General features: G+C 44.8%; 1 protein-coding gene across 1 annotated transcript in view; it reads right to left on the reverse strand.

The window, feature by feature from the left end:
• The window catches only part of ST6GALNAC5 (ST6 N-acetylgalactosaminide alpha-2,6-sialyltransferase 5), a 145,660-nt gene that overhangs the window by 21,459 nt on the left and 103,929 nt on the right, over nt 1–20,272 (reverse strand). The window contains exon 3 of the mRNA XM_074376204.1: nt 444–853. Within this exon, the coding sequence (XP_074232305.1) occupies nt 444–853 (410 nt within the window). The remainder of the gene's footprint in view (nt 1–443; nt 854–20,272) is intronic.

A 20,272-nucleotide genomic window follows, 5' to 3' on the forward strand; every position in this document is an offset into this window, starting at 1 on the left:
TTGCCTTTGAAAGAGAAAAATAACCCTATACATTTCTTTTTGGTTAGTGTCCACACAAGGCAAATGTAATGCAGTAAATCTATTATTTTGCACTTACTACCAGTGGAAGGAAGCCAGCAGCAGTGTCGCCTCTTCCTCCAAAATAGGGATCTGGCTGCGAGTTACCCATATAAATGTCTTAGTGCTTCCTTTCACTATGCCCTATAAATTCAGCTGGAGCAGCCCTGTCTCCAGGAGGACCCTCCCGAGGAACTCAGTCGATGAGTGGCATGAGCAGTGGGGCCATAACAAAAAGCCCTTGGCAAAAGCTTCGCTTGTGGTGAATCAGCCAGCAGGGACATTTCCTCGCCCTCCTCTGTAGCGCGGCCCCGCCCCACCCCGCCCCACCCCGCCCCCGCCCAGCCCAGCCCAGCCCAGCCCCATCCCCGCCCCGCGCCGGGTACCTGTCTTTGCCGGTCTCGCGCTTGAAGAGCTCGTCGAACTGCAGCATCTTGTGGCGCGTGATCATGAAGGCCTTCAGCCGGGGCAGCACCTGGCTCAGGAGCTGCAGGTTGTTGTAGACCTGGCCCTTGCCGTCGCGCCGCATGTAGCTGCTGGGGCCCCAGAAGATGAACACGGTGCCCTGGCTGACGTTGAGCAGGTCGTGCCGGTTGCGGAGGATCCTCTGGATGCTCGAATGCGCGATGACCCTCAGGCTGGTGCGGTTGCCCACGTCGCGCCCGTAGCCGCGCGTCGGGGCGTCATTCATGCGGATGACGCACTCGGTCTGGTCAATCTGGGGGCCTTGCCGGCTGCGCAGCAGGTGCCCGGAGCTCGTCACCAGGGCGCAGTCCCTGCAGTGCATTTTCAGTGGCTGGAAGGAGGAGCCGAAGGAGCCCATCAGCGAAACACTCGCTTGGCCCGACAGGCCCCTTCCTGGCTCAGGGGGCTGCCCGTCCTCTCTCTCCTCCCTCCCATGCCAGAGTACGTCCCTTCTGTTATTACCTCATCTGCCCTGACATTCTCTTCCGAACTGGAGACAGGAAGCATTGGACAAGAAGGAAAGAAAGCTGGCATTGACCTGTCAAACACTGGGCTCTGGGCTTTACTGATATTAAAAGATCATACCGTCACATCAACCTACCAAGATTGCTGTCACCGCCATTTTGAGGATACGCAGGCTCAGAGATGTTAAAAAATTTGCCCAAAGATGCATAACTAGCAAGTAAGGGAAGTCGTGGTTTCAAACCCAGGTCTTTGTGAATCCAGTTACCCCAACGTTGAAGAAAAGACTGTACTACAATTTGCTGCGACACTAGTTTTGATGCTCTTAACTCACCTTATTGAGAGTTAAGCCTGCATCGGTCTTCTTGGATGCTGTACAAATGTGTTTATCCTAAATAGACATCATCTAAGAATCACATGAGCAAAGACAGCAAATTGTGACCCCCTCAGATGCCATACTTTGAAATGACAATTAGGTTAGTTTCTTCCATTTTAAGGGGAGACTGCAAGGAATTAAGTTGGCCCATCTTCAGAAATGTAAAGAAAGCTTCAAGCCCATCCAGTGAACATGTGCCCTGGGGGTGTCCTGGCCGTGAAGTTGCCACCAGGGACAACGCCAATGACCATGGTCATTTCAACACCCTGAACCAACGATGTGCTCTCCGAACACATACTTTCTTATGAATTAAACATCTCCCTGTTCATGTTTAATGAGAAATAGCTCTTAGTTGCTGCTTGAAGATAATGTAATTAAGGCCTGAGGCCAAGGCCTGCAAGTGCACAAGAAAATGACAGTCAGGAATGTTTTGAAGGAAAGTTGCTCTGTTAGATTTCCCCCTGAGCCTCAGCCTTTCTTGCATGTTAACTTTGAGCCGGACACACTGGCTCCCTGCACGGTCTCAGGAAGTCAGATCCAATTTAGTGCTGCATATATTCAGCCTAGTATTTACTCTGGCAGTCTCCGGAGCCACAGCTTCACAACCAGACAGAGAGCACCTGAGGGTGGCCACCCTCTCTCACTACAGAGTGGCCAAGGGCACTAGCTCTGGGGGCTCACAGCATGGGTCCAGCCTTGTCTCCACCACCTGTTGTGATGGGATCTTATCAAGTCACTAACCTCCACATGTCTCAGTTTTCTCATCTTTCACTGAGGATAATTAATGCCCCAATCCACTTCAGTAGAATTAAAATACACACAGTATAAGATTGAGCCATTTGAAACTGCTAACATTTGACTTAGAAAAGTCACAATGACATAGGGAGTTGAACCCAATTTTTACCCTAGGACCTGGCATAGTGTCATTCATTCAGTGACAGGTGCAGTTGAGATTAGCAGGCAGAGTGGAGCGCATTGTAGATGTGCACTGAATCAGTGTGTACTGATCACTTTGGGTTAAAAATTGACACATGGGCTTATGAAATGGCAATTCTACCATTGCAAATCCTCATCATTCATTTAACACCCAGTTACTCTTAGACGACATGCATTGTGCTGGGCAGTAAGAATGCGAATGGAGTGGAAAAATAGAGCCCCTCAAAATTTATACTTTAGTAGGGGACAGTGGGTCAGTAAAAATGTACAATAAAGTGTGACAGAATGGGGGTTGTGCCACAGCATTAGTAAGGGGGGCTGTTTAGAGCACATCTAAGCTGGGGGCAGCTTAGTTAATATTTTTGGATGTTTTCTCTGGGCCGCACACTGTTCAGAGCTTTTTTAATAACTGCATTAATTCTTCAAATAACCCTATGAGAAAGATACTATACTATCACCCCTGTTTCACTAATGAGAATACTGAGGGGTAGAAAAGTGAAGGAACTTGCTCAAGACCATCCAGTTAGGAAGTGGCAGAGCTGGGATTTGAACCCAGGAAACCTGACTGCAGAGTTGATGGGATTACCCATTATGGATTGGAGTGAAGTATATTAAACAGAAGAATTGGCATGGGATGCTCGCTTAACTCACTGTCTGCCCCCTCTTCTCCCGCCCAGAATCTCAGGAATGCTGTTTCTTACTCAGGGTGGTGTTGTTGCTCTCAGGGCGCGGGGCTGCAGGGTGCAGGGAAGTGGTGAGGGTCTTCCATCCAATACCTCCGGACCTGGAGGCCCATTCACAATGGGCTCGTCCAACTACAGCCTTAAGTTTAATGATGGTGAAATGTGGATAAGACCAAACCTTCCCTTTGAGGAACAGCCACATTACAGATGCCCAGAAAGGGGCTTCTACCCCCAGCTCAAGAAACTGCTGGAATATGGAGTAGGGAGGCCTTCTGGGTCCCCTGGGTGTACTCCTGCGGGTGAGGGGCAATTTCATCGGCCAAAAGATGGAGGAAATTCTTGATTTTTCTTTTCCTGATTTTACCTGCACATCCCTTACAGAAAAGATGAAGAGGAAAAATTCAACAATGATCTATTTAATGAGAGGGTTCCTACTAGGTGTTAGGCACTGAGCTTGGCGATGTAGATAAAAAGGCAGATAAGACCTAGTCCTTCTTCTCAGGAGGCAGACAGTCTAGGGGGTGCAATTACAGGGCCGTGCTAGGCGCTATAATACAGTTAGGCCCAGGGGCCATGGGACCAAAGATGAGGGAACACCTGGGCCTGTCTAGAAGAGCTAGAGAGGTGGGAGGAAAGACGGGAAAGGACTGTGTGTTGGAGACCAACAGATGAGTTCATTTGTAAAAGGAGGGAGTGGTCAACGGTCTCATTAAGATACAAAAGGACAGGTGAAACCAGACTTGGAAAGTGTTCTTTGCATTTGCTAACTTCAACCAAAATAGTTTCAGTTGGACAAAGGTGACAGAGTCTGATTGTGGCTGGACAGGAAGAAGCAGAGGCTGATGCTTGGCTGCAAAGGGCTGGTGGAGGGTTGATGGGGGAGCTGGGCAGATCTGCAGGACAGACTTTGACACTTAGGCACGCAGGAAGAGCAGTCAATTTACTAGTATTTTTGGATGTCCTCTACATGTCAGGCACTGTTCTGAGTTTTAAAAATAATTGTGTTAATCTTTAAATAGCTCTATGAGAAGGATACTAGATTATCAGCCCCATTCTATTAATGAGACTATTGAGGGGGTAGAAAAGCAACCTGATTTGTTAGGGGTTGTTTGGGTTTTAGCACTGAGAAGTCCTGCATCCTGGGAAACCTCTGCTTATTTACAAGCCCACTTAAAAAATTCCTGCAAAGATGACAGGGTCATCTGCAAATAACATGCTATTTACTAAATGATGATTAGGGTCAGGAGACCGAGAGTCTAAAGCAGACTTTATCACAAATCAGGTGCTTAACTTTCTCACCCATAAAACAAAGAGGGCCAACTAGATACTTGTGGCCAGACAACATTCATTTGTTCATCCATTTAAAAGACATTTATTGATCACTTAATACACCCTTGAGGTGCTGTATAACTCAGTACATCTGTTTAATAAGGTCACCTTGTAAGATTTCATTCCGCTGGACCCCAAGGCCATTGGAACCTGCTTTGTCTCATCAGACTCACCTAAAACTATCATCCTGAATTTTCCAGTTTGATTTATAATTTCAGGACGTTGTGCTCATTTTTACTGGGGAAAATGCTCTAAAGAAAGATCCCAGCATCCCTTTCCCCAATAACTAATTATTCTGGTGCCATTCTCAAAGCACAGGCTGCCTGACCGTTGAAAGTCGTAGCACCTCTGGAGATTCCAAGGTCTTCTTTCTCCCTCTCTCTCCCTCTCTCCCTCTTTCTCCTATGCCTACGTGAGGCCAGATGAAAACCCTTTCAGGGGAGGCCAAGGTTCCTGACAATGCCGTACTAACCCTCTGTGATCACAGGGTACCCCTAGAACAGACTGGGGTCCACCCAGTCCCAGAAAGCCCTCCCTCGTGATTCCTGCCCCCTCTGCCTTATTAGCTCTGAGGTATTGATTACCCCGAGCACCAATACCCTCTCTTTGAGTTGTACAAATGCACCAAACAATGCAAAAAGGTCGAAGTCTGAATGATGCCTTAAGTGCCTTTTGGTAAGTGGTGCCAATAAACTGACAATAGCTGTTCTAAACATAATACTACACTTCCCGCAGTTGAGATGAGCCCACACTGAAGGCTGAATCCCTTCCAAAGGAGGAAATGAAGTCTGTTTCCTGCATTCAGAGGGGCTAATGATAACTTGGGAGGCAGAATAACCAAAAATTACACAGGGTTCTCAGGATGCAATACAGTCCTCTGAGACAGCCATGCGCCTCCATGGTTCGGTACCATTATCATCCTTAGTGTCTTAATGATATGGGTGGAAATAGTCATGCCTTGGTGATTCCTGGTGCAGCATTTATACGTTCCTCCCTTAAGCACTCAGATGCTGGGTTGATGAATCGCTCAGCGGAACGTGGGAAGGTGAACTTGGGGCTCTGGTAGCAGGCCTGGGAGACAAAACTGCACTGAGGATTTAAGAGGGGAGTGGCTCCCAGTGAATTCATTTTCTACCTCGGCTTCCCCTCTAGCCTACCTCGCACACTGCTCAGCCTCCTTGATTCCTGGGGACGTTTTCCTTAGAGCCCCATTTGGTGGGGTGTTCCACCCTTTGGTAGGAAACATGGGCAACCGAATTAGGTCTCCAACCTTGGGAGTCTTGCTTGCTTCCTGACCCATGAAAAACACTCCATTACTGCTAACTAGATGGATAGATTGATTAGTGAGTGAATGAAACTCAACCTCCAGGCTTCCCTGTCCTCTGAGGAAACATCCATACATAAGGAGAAGACATAATATGGGGCCCTCACCACCGATTTGCCTGCGGACCCCAGCCCTCTGCACTAATACCACGGAGAGAAGCAGGGGAGGGCACTGTGGAAGCCCCTGCCTGCAGAGAAGGCGCCGCGGCCTCGGCCTCAGGGCAGGCGCCGGGCCCAGGGAGATGGAATGGTCAGAGCCCAGGGCACTGCTTGGAATTAATGGCTGACTGGGAAAATGGCCCAGGACACAGTAAGGGCCATTAAACCCAGCCAGTTATTAATCCCCAGTAAGAGCTTGATGCCAAGGTCATTAGAGCTGTTGTGCGGTGAAAAATGCCGGGGAAAATCTACCAGGCACGGGGGAGTTCCCCACGCTCTCCAGGCCGCCGGTGCTCAGAGCCGCAGCCCAGGCCCAGGAGGCTGCGGGGGGTGGGCGGGCGGCCGGGCTCTCCGGAGGGAGCCTGCACACACACCGCCGCGTGCCCGCACGCCGCCGCCTGCACGCACAGCGCTCGCTCGCTGCTTTATTTCTGCTGCCACTTTTGCTTTTGGATAACACGTGAGGCTTTGTCATCATCCAGGCTGCTAGGACAGTGGCTGCAACTTACTGGGGGCTCATGAATGTCTTAGAATATTCTAGAAGGTTTGAATGAGCCTCTCTTTCCACATACACCCCCACCGCCCACTCTTGGAAACAAAAACCAAAGTCAGGAACAGGGGAGAATGACAACTTTTCTCACATCTTACTCCTTTGGGCCGTGGCGGCAGGAGCAACTCCTGCTTGAGAAAGCACACTGGCCCCGGGAATCTAGGTTTGATTTCTGTCACGGCCGGAAGAGCAAGAGCAGAAGGAATTCTCCCCGTGACCCAGCTGATGCCTCGTGAGCCTTTCTTAAAAGAACAGACTGGCCCAAGTCAAATTAGACTTGACATCTAAAACACTCAGTGATGTCCTTGCAAACATTTGCAGTGTGGCGATCGCAGGCTTCACTTTTTAAAATTCTGATTTATTGGGCAGAGAGAAAGGTACCTAAGAGCATAATGTCCATTAGCTCAGTAATGAGACCAGTCTTGCTCTGGGCTGTTGGTCTGGAGCAAACATAGATATATGAAATGGCTCCAGGTGTTTCAAGAATCTCTGCACTTTCCACAATGATGTTTTCCTGTAATTACTGGGCTTTTATTAAATGTCAATCTCAATTCAGCCTGACCCTGGATATAAACCATTCTGGGTTTTTAATATGATTCACTGGAAAAATGTTAATCTTCCAAGCTGCTCCTCTCTCTCCTATCTAATGACAGCCCACTCATCAACCTTCAGCCAAGAAGTCCTCCTCTCTGCTCCCAGCGCTGCTTTCCATGATGTCCCTCTACTGGCTGAATAACGATGAAGGAACTCCTTGGGCAGGCAGTGGTACTGAGAGGTGTTTAAAATATGGCCTTTGGAGTCACTGGCTTTGAACCTGCTTCTTCCACTCCTTAGGTGGACAATTGGGGGCAAAGTGGCTTAGGTTCTCTGAGCCCCAGTTTTTTCACTTGTGATCTGAATAGAGTCAATCTCAAAGAGAAATTTTGCCTTTTCAATTAATGGTGAACTGCCTTTCCACCCAGTTGCTCAAGATGAAATTCAGGGATCATTCTTGACACTTCTTTCTCTACCCCTCCAACGCATCCAGTCCTATCGGATCTGTCCCCCACAGATGTCCCAAGCCCTAGCACTTCTCACCATCCCTGCTGCCACCACCTTCATCGCCGCCACCATCATCTCTTTTTGGCTCCTACTGCACACTCTTAACCTACATCATTCTCTTCCTTCTCTGTATTCCTGTCTCCACAAAGCTCCTGGGGTGACCTTTAATATGTAAATCAGATCAAGTCACTCACCCACTTAAATCCTCCAATGGCTTCCTATTATACCAGGATTAAGAACCCAGAGTCTAAATCAAACTCTTTACCGTGGTCCTCAAGGTCTGTAGTTTCTATCTTGATCTCTTCAGCATCATCTTGTACAGAGCTCTCTGTTAATCACAAGACCATTTTCCCATTTCCTGCTGTCTGATGTGATTTATATCAGCCATTCCTCCACCCAGGACATTCTTCTCCTGATCTTTGCGTGGTTCTGCCTTCGCATTCTCCAGGTGTTACCTCCAAACACCTCCCCACGAAGACCTTCTCTGACCCCTCAATTTCCACCAACCTCCTTTACCATCTTCCATCACCCTCTCCCTTATCCAGGCTTATTTTTAAATTCATGCATCGCCACCCAAAATAATCTTCATTATGGCTTGCGTGTTTACATGCTTATTGTCTTTCTCCCTTACTAGAATGTAAGCCCCCAGAAAGGCGGGGCTTTGTCTTATTCACAGTGTATCTTCGGTATCAAGAACAGTGCCTAGCGTAAAGAAAAAGTTCAACAAATATTTTTGAATGAATGATTCAATGATAAAGCACGTAGCATTTTCCACAGTGCCTGGCACAACAAGAATATAAAAGAAATGTGCTTATTGTATTCAAGTGTCACCATTCTGCTAGTAACCAGTCCCGGATATTCTCTGTTTGCGCGACTAAGTTGGAATTTGCTGAAGTGCAGTATTTGAATTCTCCTGCATATGTCATAATCACCTTCAAAGAGAGGCTCAGGAAATCTCATTCATTTTTTAAATTTTTAATGGAATTGCATTCTATTTTTAAAATGTCTTTTGACAACTTTATTGTTATATAATTTACATACCATAAAATTCACTAATTTTAAAGTAAATTCAATGATTTTTTTGGTATATTTACAGAGTTGTGCAACCATCGCCATGATCTAATTTTAAAACACTTCTATCACCCTGAAAAGATCCTTGTCAGCACTTGTTATTTCTCGTCTTATTGATAACAGCTATTCTTACAGGTATAAGGCAATATCTCCGTGTGGTTTTGATTTGTATTTCCCTCATAATCAGTCATGTTGAGCACCTTTTCATGTACCTGTTGGCCATCTGTATGTCTTCTTTAGGAAAATGTCTATTCAGATCCTCTGCCCAATTTTTTCTTCCAGTTTTATTGAAATATAAGTGACATATAGCACTGTTTAAATTTAAGGTGTAAGGCATAATAATGATCTCTGCCTGTTTTTAACTGGATTGTTGTTACTTTGCTATTTGATTATATGAGTTCTTTATGTATTTTGGATATTAACCCCTTATCAGATATATGATTTACAGATATTTTCTCCCATTTGGTAGGTTTCTTTCTCATTTTGTTCACAGTTTCCTTTACTGTGAAGAAGCTTTTTAGTTTGATGGAATCCCACTTGCTTATTTTTGCTTTTGTTGCTTTTGCTTTTGGAGTCAGACCCACCAAAAAAAAAAAAAAAAAAAAATCATCACCAAGACCTATGTTTTCTTCTAGGAGTTTTATGGCTTCAGGTTTTATGTTCAAGTCTTCAATGCATTTTGAGTTAATTTTTGTGTATGGTGAAGATAGTTGTCAAGTTTCATTCTTTTGCATGTGGCTGTTGAGTTTTCTCAACACCACGTATTGAAGGGATTGTCCTTTCCCCACATCATATTCTTAGTTCCTTTGGTATAAATTAATAGATTATAAATGCAAGGGTCTATTTCTGAGCTCTCCATCCTGTTTCACTGATCTATGTGTCTGTTTTTATGCCAAAACCATACTGTTTGATTACTATAGCTTTGTAATGTAGTTTGAAATCAGAGTGGGATACTTCCATTTTGTTCTTCTTTCTCAAGATTGCTTTGGTTTTTTGGAGTCTCTTGTAGTCCCATACAAATCTTAGAAATGTTTCTTTCTATTTCTGTGTAAAATGTCATTGCAATTTTCATTGTAGTTTTGATTTGCATTTTCCTAATTACTAATAATGTTGAATATCTCTTTGTGATCTTATTTATGCCATTATTTTTCAGATTTTGAATTCCATCTATTGCACCCTATCTCCACCCCAAATAAGTTCCAACAAGGGTAGGTGATTGTATTGAACTCTAAGTCAACATTCTGTTGACTTTTGCAGGATTTTTTATGTTCAGGACCCACAAGCCAGAGGAAGGTGCATGGTCAATGTGTATGAAGAACAGGAAGAAAAAGGGGCCATTGAATCAACACCTTCAAGTCAGGAGAGGTAAATCCAAAGTGAAAAATTAGGTGAGCAGTGGCTGGGACATATTTTTATATTTAAACCACATTTTGTAAAAATAGAACTACCATTTGATCCAGCAATCCCACTTCTGAATATACACATGAAGGAAGCAATCAGTATTTTGGAGAGATATCTACACTTTAATGTTCATTGCCATCTTATTAATAGTAGCCAAGATATGGAAACACTCTAAGTGTCCATTGAAGGATGAATGGATAAAGAAAAATGATTAATAAAGAATACGATTCGACACACAAGGGAGTAGTATTTAGCCCTAAAAAAGAAGGAAATTCTGCCATTTATAATAACTTGGATGAATCTGGAGGACATTATGCTAATTAAGTTAAGCCAGATGGAGAAAAACAAATACTAGGTGATCTCACTTAAATTTGGAATATATATAAAAAAAAAGCTGAACCCATAGAAGGGACAGTAGAAGGGCAGTTGCCAGGGGCTGGGGGCTCGGATAAGTGGGCAGATGTTGCTCAAAGAGTACAAAATTGTATTTATAAATTGAATAAGCTCTGGGGGTCTAATGTACAGCATGGTGACTACAGCTAATATTACTGTATTGTATACTTGATATTTGCTGAGAGAATAGATATTCAGTGTTCTCAACACACACTCACACACACAAAAGGTAATGTGAGGTGATAGATGTGTTAATTAATTTGATGTGGCAATCACTTCACAATGTATGTATATATCAAATCATCACATTATATATTTTAAAATATATACAATTTTATTTGTCCAATATACCGCAGTAAAGCTGGGAAAGAAAAGAAAGCCAGATTTTGATAATTAAAGTTAGCAATTTTACTTTACCTAGTCATATTACATTGACATGAGTTTTGCAGAATTATGAAATAGAATCACTGGCAGAAATCTCAGAGATGACCTAGCCGGGTAATTCTCACAGTGTGGTTCCTCAACCAGCAGCAACAACAAAGTCTAGAAACTTCCTAAATGTGAATTCTCAGCCCCCACCCTAGGCCTGCTGAATCAGATGCTCTGAGGGGTGGCCGACAATCTGCATTTTAGCAACATGGGTAATTCTGATGCATCCTCAAGGTGGAGAATGCCTGGACTGGGACAGTACCCTCATTTTATAGAGAAAGAAACTGAAACTCAGGACATAATGTGATTTGCTCAAGGTCACACACTAAGGGCAAAGCCTGGGATGAACCCCAGGTCTCCCCGCTCCCCCAAATCTAAGAAAATCCACCCATGAGGACTCATTGAAAAGGAATCACGAATTAATATTTTTCTTAAGATGGCACCTAAAAATGGAAGTGGTGTGGTGGAGACAGATGAATAAGGAAGAACGTCCCTTATCTGACATGCTGCCCTCAGCAGGAATGCCTGCCTCTGAGCCAACTGCCTGCATATTTGGAAGGAGCAACCAGGAAGAGCTGGAGGGCATCCAGACCCCCTGTGATGGGGGTGGGGAAGCTGACGCCTGTGTGTGCCTGGGGGCTGCTCTTACTGCAGAAGTTGGGCCATGGGGCTTCTCTCCAGCACAGCCTCTCAGAGGCGTGGCCAGTCAGGACCTTGCTATCTGTTGTGGGTTGAACTGTGACTCCTGGAACACATACGTTAAAGTCCTAAACCCCAGTACCTGTGAATGGGACCTTATTTGGAGGAAAAGGAAATTTTTGGATGTAATTAAGATACAAATCAAGATGAGGTCATATTAGATTAAGGTGGGTCCGAAATCCAGTCACTGGTCTCCTTATAAGAGATCAGAGCACAGGGACACCCAGGGAGAGCATCGCATAACGATGAGGCAGAGACTGGAGTGATGCATCTACTGGCCAAGCACAGTGAGGACAGCCGGCAACCACCAGAAGCTGGAAGACGCTGGGATGGCTTCTTCGAGGTCTTGGAGGCAGCACAGTCCTGCCAAAACCTTGATTTTAGACTTCTAGCCTCCAGAACTGTGAGAGAGTAAACTCCTGGTGTTTTAAGATACCCAGTTTGTCGTCATTTGTTTTGGCAGCTCTAGGAAACCGATACACTGCCCCCTACAAGGGCTTCACTCTGCCTTCCGCCCCCACCAGCTCCCCACCCAGCAAGACCCCTTCCCGCTCCTGCAGCTTTCACGCTGACAGTTCACTCCCTGCATGGCTGCCAGAGGGAGATTTTAAAGCATAAAGTACCCACTCCCAGACCTCACGAGAAGAATACAATCCAAATTCTTTACATGGCTGGAGTCTTGCCGACCTCGTGGCCCTCAACTCGCTGCTTCATTCTCTAGGCCCCTCACCACCGATCTCCCTTCTGCTTCTGGCAGAGATCAGACATTCCTCCGTTTATCTCTGGCTTTTGTTTCCCCGAATTTACCTGCTTGGCTCCTTCTCATCTCTCATGTGTCAGATTAGAAGACTTCTCCTCCAGGAGGCCCTCCCTGACTGCCCTAATTGGAGGCAGCCTCTCTCACCTATTATCCGACAAAGATATTAACCACTAATAACAGTGACAGAATGTTCAGCTAATGTGCCCTGTTCTAAGTACAATACATGCATCATCCAACTTAGTCCTGAGAACAGCCTTGAGAGTCAGGTTCTCCCACTGTCCTTATTTTATCAGATGAGGAAGTTGCACAGATTAATCACCTGTCATGAGCCTGTTTATTTCCTTCATGGCACTTTCCACAATCTCTAATGGTTTACATTTTTTGTTTCTTTATTGTCTGTCCCTGCAACTGAAACATGAGTGCCATGAGGGCCGAGACCGTGATGCATGCGTGGCACACAGCTGGTGCTCAGGAGATAAAGCAATCTCTTAATACCTCACTTCCTGACTTTTCCCACAAGCAGTAGATGAGTTTTCTCTGTCCAGGGGTGTGGATGAGTTGTCAGTGAGACAAACCCATTTCTAGAGCCTGTTTCTTCCCTGAAATGCTAGCACGATGGTTGATGTGACATCCTGGATCACCTCACAGCCTTTCAAATAACTCCCTGATGTGATTTCCTTCAAAGGTCACTCATATGCAATTACTTCCTCTAGGAAGAGCTTGGATAGAAAGGGCCCCTGTGCTCATTAAAACAAACAAAAAGCTCCATTTTTATTAGAGGAAGGTGATATTTAATGCTGCCAGACAAGCCTGATTCCACAGAACTGGCTTCTTTGGCCTCTGCTACATTTGAAAGGAGCCTAAGAGAAATACAGCATGGCCTGAATCTGAGACGAAAACTAATAGCTGATGGTCAAAGGCAAGGAGATTATGAGAATTTGGAAGTTCCACATACAGCTGAATTAAATGGAGGGGGACAAGCTAAGGTTTCGGCTCACCAGATGAGAACAAAATCTAATTGAACAAGACATTAAACTTCTAGCGTTAAAGTAGAGAGAGCACTGTCTTGAGTCAGACTTGGGTTCGAATCTCAGTTCAGTCATTTACTCGTAGGTATTGCCTCCTCTCAGACTCAGTTTTCTCTCCTGTAAAGTGTCCAGAGTAGACACTCAGTAGGGAATAATTATTAATAGTATCATGGCTCAATTGTTACATGTACAAAGAGAACCCTCTTGAATAACCCACTATATCCTCTTCCCTCACGTCCAGTCACTCCCTGAGCCCGCGAACTCAACCTCCTTCATCTCTATGGAATTGGGTCATTTCTATCCACCTGCATCTTGCTTCCCCTTGACCCCACCCCGGTTCAACCCACCATCATTGTCCAATCACTTTCATGCCTCTTAGCCAGTCCTCCCACCTCCACCCCTGTCTATTCTCCACACCAAGCAGCGTGGTCGTTCTAAAATGCACATTGAATTAGGGCTTGCTTTTGCTTAGTATCCCTCTGTGACCTCCTGTTGCTTTCAGGATGAGATCCTTCCAGTGGCTTACCAGGTCCTACTACCATGCCAAGTCCTGCTGTATCCCCCACCTTCTTGTGGCTCTCTACACTCTAGTCACACTGACTTTGACTTTGTAGCTCCTTGTAGCTCGAAGTGGCACTATTGACAAGACTTTGCCTCAGGACCTTTGCACATGCTTTCACCGGAACCTGAGTTTCCTCAGCTGTAAATCAGAACAATAAACCTGCCTGGCAGAGTTATTTTGTGAAATGATAACATTCAAAATTTCCCTCCTTTGCCTCCTCTTACCATCTCTGATTTTTGTAACTTGCTAGTCACTCATTCAAAATACCACTTCCTTGAGAACCTTCCCTAAACCCCCAAATTACCTTAGGATCCCATTTCTTCCTTTATAATTCTCATCATATCTCAGTCTTTGATTCAGTGTCTCTCTTCCCCACAAAATGGCAGGTTTCCTAAGAATTAAGACTATATCTGTGTTGAGTTTAGGTCACCAAAATATCCCTAGGACCTAATTTATAGCAGATGCTCACTAAATATTTGCTACATAAGAAACCAGACTAGTTCATGCAGGTGAGAGGACCATTCCAGAACCATAGCCTCTCCCAGGCTCTCTGTTTGTCTTTCCATTTCCAATTGATAAACCCAAGTGTAGACCAAGGGACAAATTATTTAATTTTGTGCAAATACTCATTCTTCTTATAGAAGACTGAGTAGCACAAACTAAACAGATTACACTGAAACCTTACTTCTATCCCTTTTATTATCTAAGCATAAGAGAGCTTCCAGATGAGTCATCATCTGAGGTTCTGGATACTGCCTACTGCCAGGTAGCAAATAACCAGGTTGTATCAGTGTTGACACTCTGGTTCTTGAGCTGATGGTTTGTTTATTGAACCGCCTAATTTAGGGGCTCTGAAAATGGAAGAATGGCCATCAGCAACCTAGAGAACTCAGCACCCCAGCTGGGAACACATGAGTAACCAAAATCATAATTTTTCACTCTGCCAAGCTCAGTAAACACTGTGGTGATGCGCTACCAGCGAAGCAGCCATTAGTTAAATAAATAAAGCACAAGGTTAGGAACAGGACTCCCAGTGCAGGCACAGTCCACTGCCTTGCTGACCTCTGATGGGCATTAGCCGTGATGTACTCCCTGGGGCACATCCAAATTACCCTGGGGAGGTATTTTGCCACCTGCTTTAATTTGCTAAATATGATGCATCCTCTGGGCTGCAGGATGGCTTACTTTGTATTAGTGAAAAATCACCTTTTCTTTTCCCATTTCATTCGCTCAACACATAGTTATTAAGCACCTACTGTCTGTGTAAAGGAAGCTGTTGGACAGGCTGCCCAGTACACAACGGTGTTCGCTCCTCTGGTGATACTCAGACTCGGAGAGGGGACCTAAAATACAAGCAAGCTGATTCCCGGCAAGAAAAGGCAGAGGTGTCCCAGCTCCTTCAAGAAGCCTGGGGGTAGATAAAGACAGACAGGCTTGATAGCTTTGGAGGGTTTCAGGGTAAAGCAAGGTTTTATTAGGGGAGATAAGAAACAAGGAGGATTTCTACCCAGTCTTCTTCTTTTCTTGGTACTCCAATTTTGGCTTCATCCATTTATATTAAATCTTTTTTTAGATTACTCTCAAACATATTGGTAGATCCACACATCCTGGAGACTTTCAGGACCTTGACTCATGACTCAACCATCCACTTCATGGAAATCTCTCCCATATTCTGGCTCTTCCTCCATCTGTACCTGGATCTTAATTCCCTGGGGTCTTGTGGGTTATTTTTATTTCTGCTGAGGTTATCAGTAAAAGCCAGGTCCCATAAGTGCCAAAAGAACAATAATCATGGCTACCAATTTTCACAGAGAAACTTTTATATTACCATTATCATATCAGTTAACCCTAAAGTAAACTGGTTGTACGTGTGTGTGTGTGTGTGTGTGTGTGTGTGTGTATATATATATATATATAAAACCACCTTGGTTTATGTTTGAGGAAACAGAGGTTTGAGGTTAAATTGCTCAAGGTGACAGTTTCTACGGCACAGCACATGTTGGTTCCAAGGTCATTCCTACTCTCAAGTGTGTGCCTGCTCTGTCTACCAGAACAGGCAAGCAGAGTGGGTTTAAGGCACTGCAAGGAAGAGATGACTGAAGGGTCTTAAAAGAAGGAAAAAGGAAGCCTACAGCAGGAGGAACTAGTTAGATAACAAAAATGGCAGGAAAACATAGACAGTATTGAAAAACAGAAATTAGAGACATTAGATGACACAGTGACTGTACAACTTCTTAAGGGGCCAGAAAGTTTAAAAAGGAAGTTTAGCAGAACAGTCTAGAATCCTGGAGGCATTCAGTGCAGGAAAAAACATTTCCACACCACTCAAAATCCATCAGTATACAACACGCTGCATTATGGTAAGTGACATTCAGAATGGGGATCCTAAGTCATCAAGAAAAGTTTAAATTAAGTTAAGCTTTGTTCACTTAGGTAGGAAAGTATAAAATTAATTTGGAACCTTCAAAAATAATTTAGACAAATATGATTTGGTGCTAAGAGGGACTGTGCTTATGTTATGTTAAGCCTCATTTGCTCATAAAAGTCATTTCTCAACCATGCTTCAAAAATGAGGTGCTACTATTTACAATAGCCAAAACATGGAAACAGCCTAAATGTCCATCAACAAGTGACTGGATAAAGAAGATGTGGTATATTTATACAATGGAATACTACTCAGCCATAAAAACCGACAATATAATGCCATTTGCAGCAACATGGATGCTCCTGGAGAATGTCATTCTAAGTGAAGTAAGCCAGAAAGAGAAAGAAAAATACCATATGAGATCGCTCATATGTGGAATCTAAAAAACAAAAACAAAAACAAAAACAAACAAACAAACAAACAAACAAAAACAAAGCATGAATACAGGACAGAAATAGACTCATAGACAGAGAATACAGACTTGTGGTTGCCAGCGGGGTGGAGGGTGGGAAGGGATAGACGGGGATTTCAAAATCGTAGAATAGATAAACAAGATTATACTGTATAGCACAGGGAAATATACACAAAATGTTATGATAACTCACAGAGAAAAAAATGTGACAATGAGTGTGTATATGTCCATGAATGACTGAAAAATTGTGCTGAACACTGGAATTTGACACAACATTGTAAAATGATTATAAATCAATAAAAAATGTTAAAAAAAACCAAAAAAACAAAAAATGAGGTGCTAGAGTACTTTGAAAACTTATTGTTGAGGGGTAAATATGCTTTTCTTTTCTCACTCAGGTGTGATAGACTTTCCACCAAGATTCATGCTTCCCTCCCACAGTGTAGTCAAAGACGGAAGTGGTTGCCAGTCAGGGACCACATTTTTTGTCTCTGTGCCTCTAGGGGGAGCCGTGTGCCGCCCAAAGGAATCAGAACAGAGGTCACTGGAGAACTTCCCTAGCTTCTACTGCCTTGATATACACATACAGTGAACTTGGAAACCCTGTGTCAAAGACGGCAGAGCCAAAGAATGGAAAGAAACCAAGTCCATGAATCACTGTTTGGAGGAGAGATATTAGGAACCCTTGCTTTTTTGACTATGTGAGGAAAAATAAAACCCTGTCATTTTGAGCCATGACACATTGTTTTGGGGTCTGTTTATAAAGCCGGCAGTGTAACTGTAATCATTATATCAGGCATCCAGGAAACTTCCTTTTTTTGTCCACTTATTTTACTAAGTGGCTAGAGTGCAGCACCATGTTTTTTTCCTAAAGGACGGTTCTGATCATATCACGCCTGTTCAAAGGTTTTCCATTCTCCCTGCTACTTACAGAGGGAAGTTTCAATTGCTTTTTTTAAAAAAAAAATTAATCAGTTTTTTTTTGGTGGGGAAAGGTAATCAGGTATTTATTTATTTACTTACCTTTAATGGAGGTAGGGGAGAATGGACCCAGGACCTTGTGCATGCTAGGCATGCCCTCTACCACGGAGTTATACCCTCCTCAGCTTAATTTCTAAAAGTGACCCTTCACATCTTGTTTTTTACCGATCTGTTTCAAGAACCCTAAATTCCCCCAAACTGGACCACCACCCATTTATCCAATGGGTGGTGGTCCAGAGTGACCTCTTTCTGGAACGCACCCCCGGGCTCTCCCTGACTCCGGTCACTGAAAACCAACGTGCCACTCATGGTCCTCTGGAAAGGCCATTTGATCAACAAAGTGATTCTTAATTCTGATTGCTTGGGTTTGAACCCCATCACTTACCAACCACTGACCCTGGGCACATCACCCAACTTCCCTGTGCCTTAGTTTCCTCCTCTATAAAATAATGGTAATGAGATCCTCCCTCAGGGGGCTGTGAGGCACGGGAATCCACGGAGAAGCGGCAGCCTACTCTTTAGCCATCAGCGTGGCCTACACTTCAGACTGCAAACTATTTCTTCACCCTTTTTGACCATTCAGGTGTCACCTCCTTGGGAGGCAGAATAACTTTTTATCTTTGTGCCCCCACAGTGTCCCACAAAGTGGCTTATATACAGAAGGTGCCTGATCCATGTTAGTTGAAGAAATGAACATCTGACTCTAAAGCTGCCAGAACTGGGTGTCATTCGTTCATTCACTCACGAGTTGCTTAGAGGCCTATGATGTTTTCCTCTAGGTTGAAACCTAATCAGAGAATGACAAGACTTTTTTTTTTTTTTTTAATCCTGAAGTTCTGAAGAAGCTTTGATCATTTTTTGGACCTCCAGTGAAATTATCCATCCCTTGAGCGTGGGGACCTGTCTGACCAGGAAGTTCTCTTTGGCTTTGAAGGCACGAAACTTAGTTGCTCTGGCCACGCGGAGCAGAGGTGGACACTTGTCTTTTGTGCTTATTCCTGGACATGCCTGGGGTGTCTGAGTTACCCACGGTTTGTCTTCAGAGGGTGAAATAATTTGAGACTGGAAGGGTAAGTATTCCTCAGACCCGGCAGCGCAGCAGGCGGGGCAGGGGGCGCGGAGGGAAGGCACTGGCGAATGCAGAGTCTGACAGCCGGTGTTCCCCACCGGCCTGGCCCAGCTCTTTCTCAGTTGCTCTCGTGGTTGACATGGTGTTTGTTTCAAAAACGAGACTTACTGATGAGGGATGTCAGGACTGTAAATCAATCTTCAAATCTAGAAGAACCTGTCTCTCTAGAATATTATTGGTGTTTAAAGATATGAAACCAGTGAAACTCCCCTACTCTTTAAATAATATTCGGTATTAAATTGTTCCAATTCTGAATGGACTTTGCCCTTTGTCCTTGGATGGCACACAGGAGCTTCACTCCCACCACGTCTAGAGCTGACCTCATCCTCAGTCTCCTCAGAGCCGCCACTCTTCCTCTCACACAGTGAAGGCCCCACCCCCACCCAGCTGGCCACCCAGAAACCTGGAGTCCTGCCCAACCCCTCCCTTTCCTTCTCCACTTCAACCAAACAATCGCTAACTCTTGTTCTTCTCCATCCACAATTTCTCTCCATTCTGCTCACTTCTCTCCATTCCTGCTGGAAACACCTTGGTTCAGCTCTCCATCATCTCTCTCTGAAAACCATTGCAACTCCACTACAACTGTGGTCTGTTTTCCAGGGTCCCTGGTCACACCACAAATGCCTTAAGGATGTCGTCTTATCCGCAAAGCTTAGCCTAGCATCCAACACACAGTAGATATGCAATAAATGATCCTTCATCTCATGATTCCAGCCATTAGAAGAGGCCAACAGGGAAACCAAAGTAGATCTTCACCCCTATCCTCAAGTGCAGGTCCCCCGAGAGTGGGTCCTAAGCGTCACATCCAAGTAGAAAGGAACCGGAACCCATTCCAGGTCACCTTCAGTATAAAGGATGGCACTTATTCTTGTTGTAAGTGGTTGGAGGGCAGGGACTCTGTCTCTGGGGATTATAGAACCTTGAAAGAACCCATAAGCACTGTGCAGTGGAAGTTGGCACCTCTTTGCTCTCCTCTACTTCCTATTTTCTGTCTTTAGAGTGGAGGTGAAGGAACTCTTGGTCAGCACTGCTTGTTCAAGACTCCTTCCATCAGCTGGGGGAACATTCACACTGGAGCAAAGGGTTCTCTGGTGGCTGATAACCCAGACCACAGTGTCCCTGCCTGGGACCTCTGCTTGTCTTGCTCTTGATCACCTTAGGGTGGCCTGTGGGGTGAGGGTCAGTCTCCAAGAGTATGTTGAGCAGCAGAGCACTTGAACCAAACACATTTCTGTTCGTTCATACAAAATACATGTCCTAGTAGTTTACTATCTTCCTGGTATGATTCCACATGCAGAAGACACAAGAATGAGCTGACCAGACAGAACCTCTGCTGTGTGACAGGGACTACATACAAAGTGGGGGGGGCAGAGAGGAAACTGATAAATAAGTAACAGATGTGCAGTGGTTGACCCCTCTCAGCTGACTCTGGAGCGCCCTGGACATCATGCTGCTCCACGGCACGTGGAGCCAGGACTGCATTCCCCCACCCTGGAGAGGCACTGAGTTCAGCCCTCTGAACCCCTCTCCATGACGCCTCCACCAGCTGGTGCCAGGGCTTTTGAGATGGATCAGTCCCAGCTCCACACAAAGGCAGCCTG

Source organism: Camelus bactrianus, chromosome 13, assembly GCF_048773025.1.
Source record: "Camelus bactrianus isolate YW-2024 breed Bactrian camel chromosome 13, ASM4877302v1, whole genome shotgun sequence".
NCBI lineage: Eukaryota > Metazoa > Chordata > Mammalia > Artiodactyla > Camelidae > Camelus > Camelus bactrianus.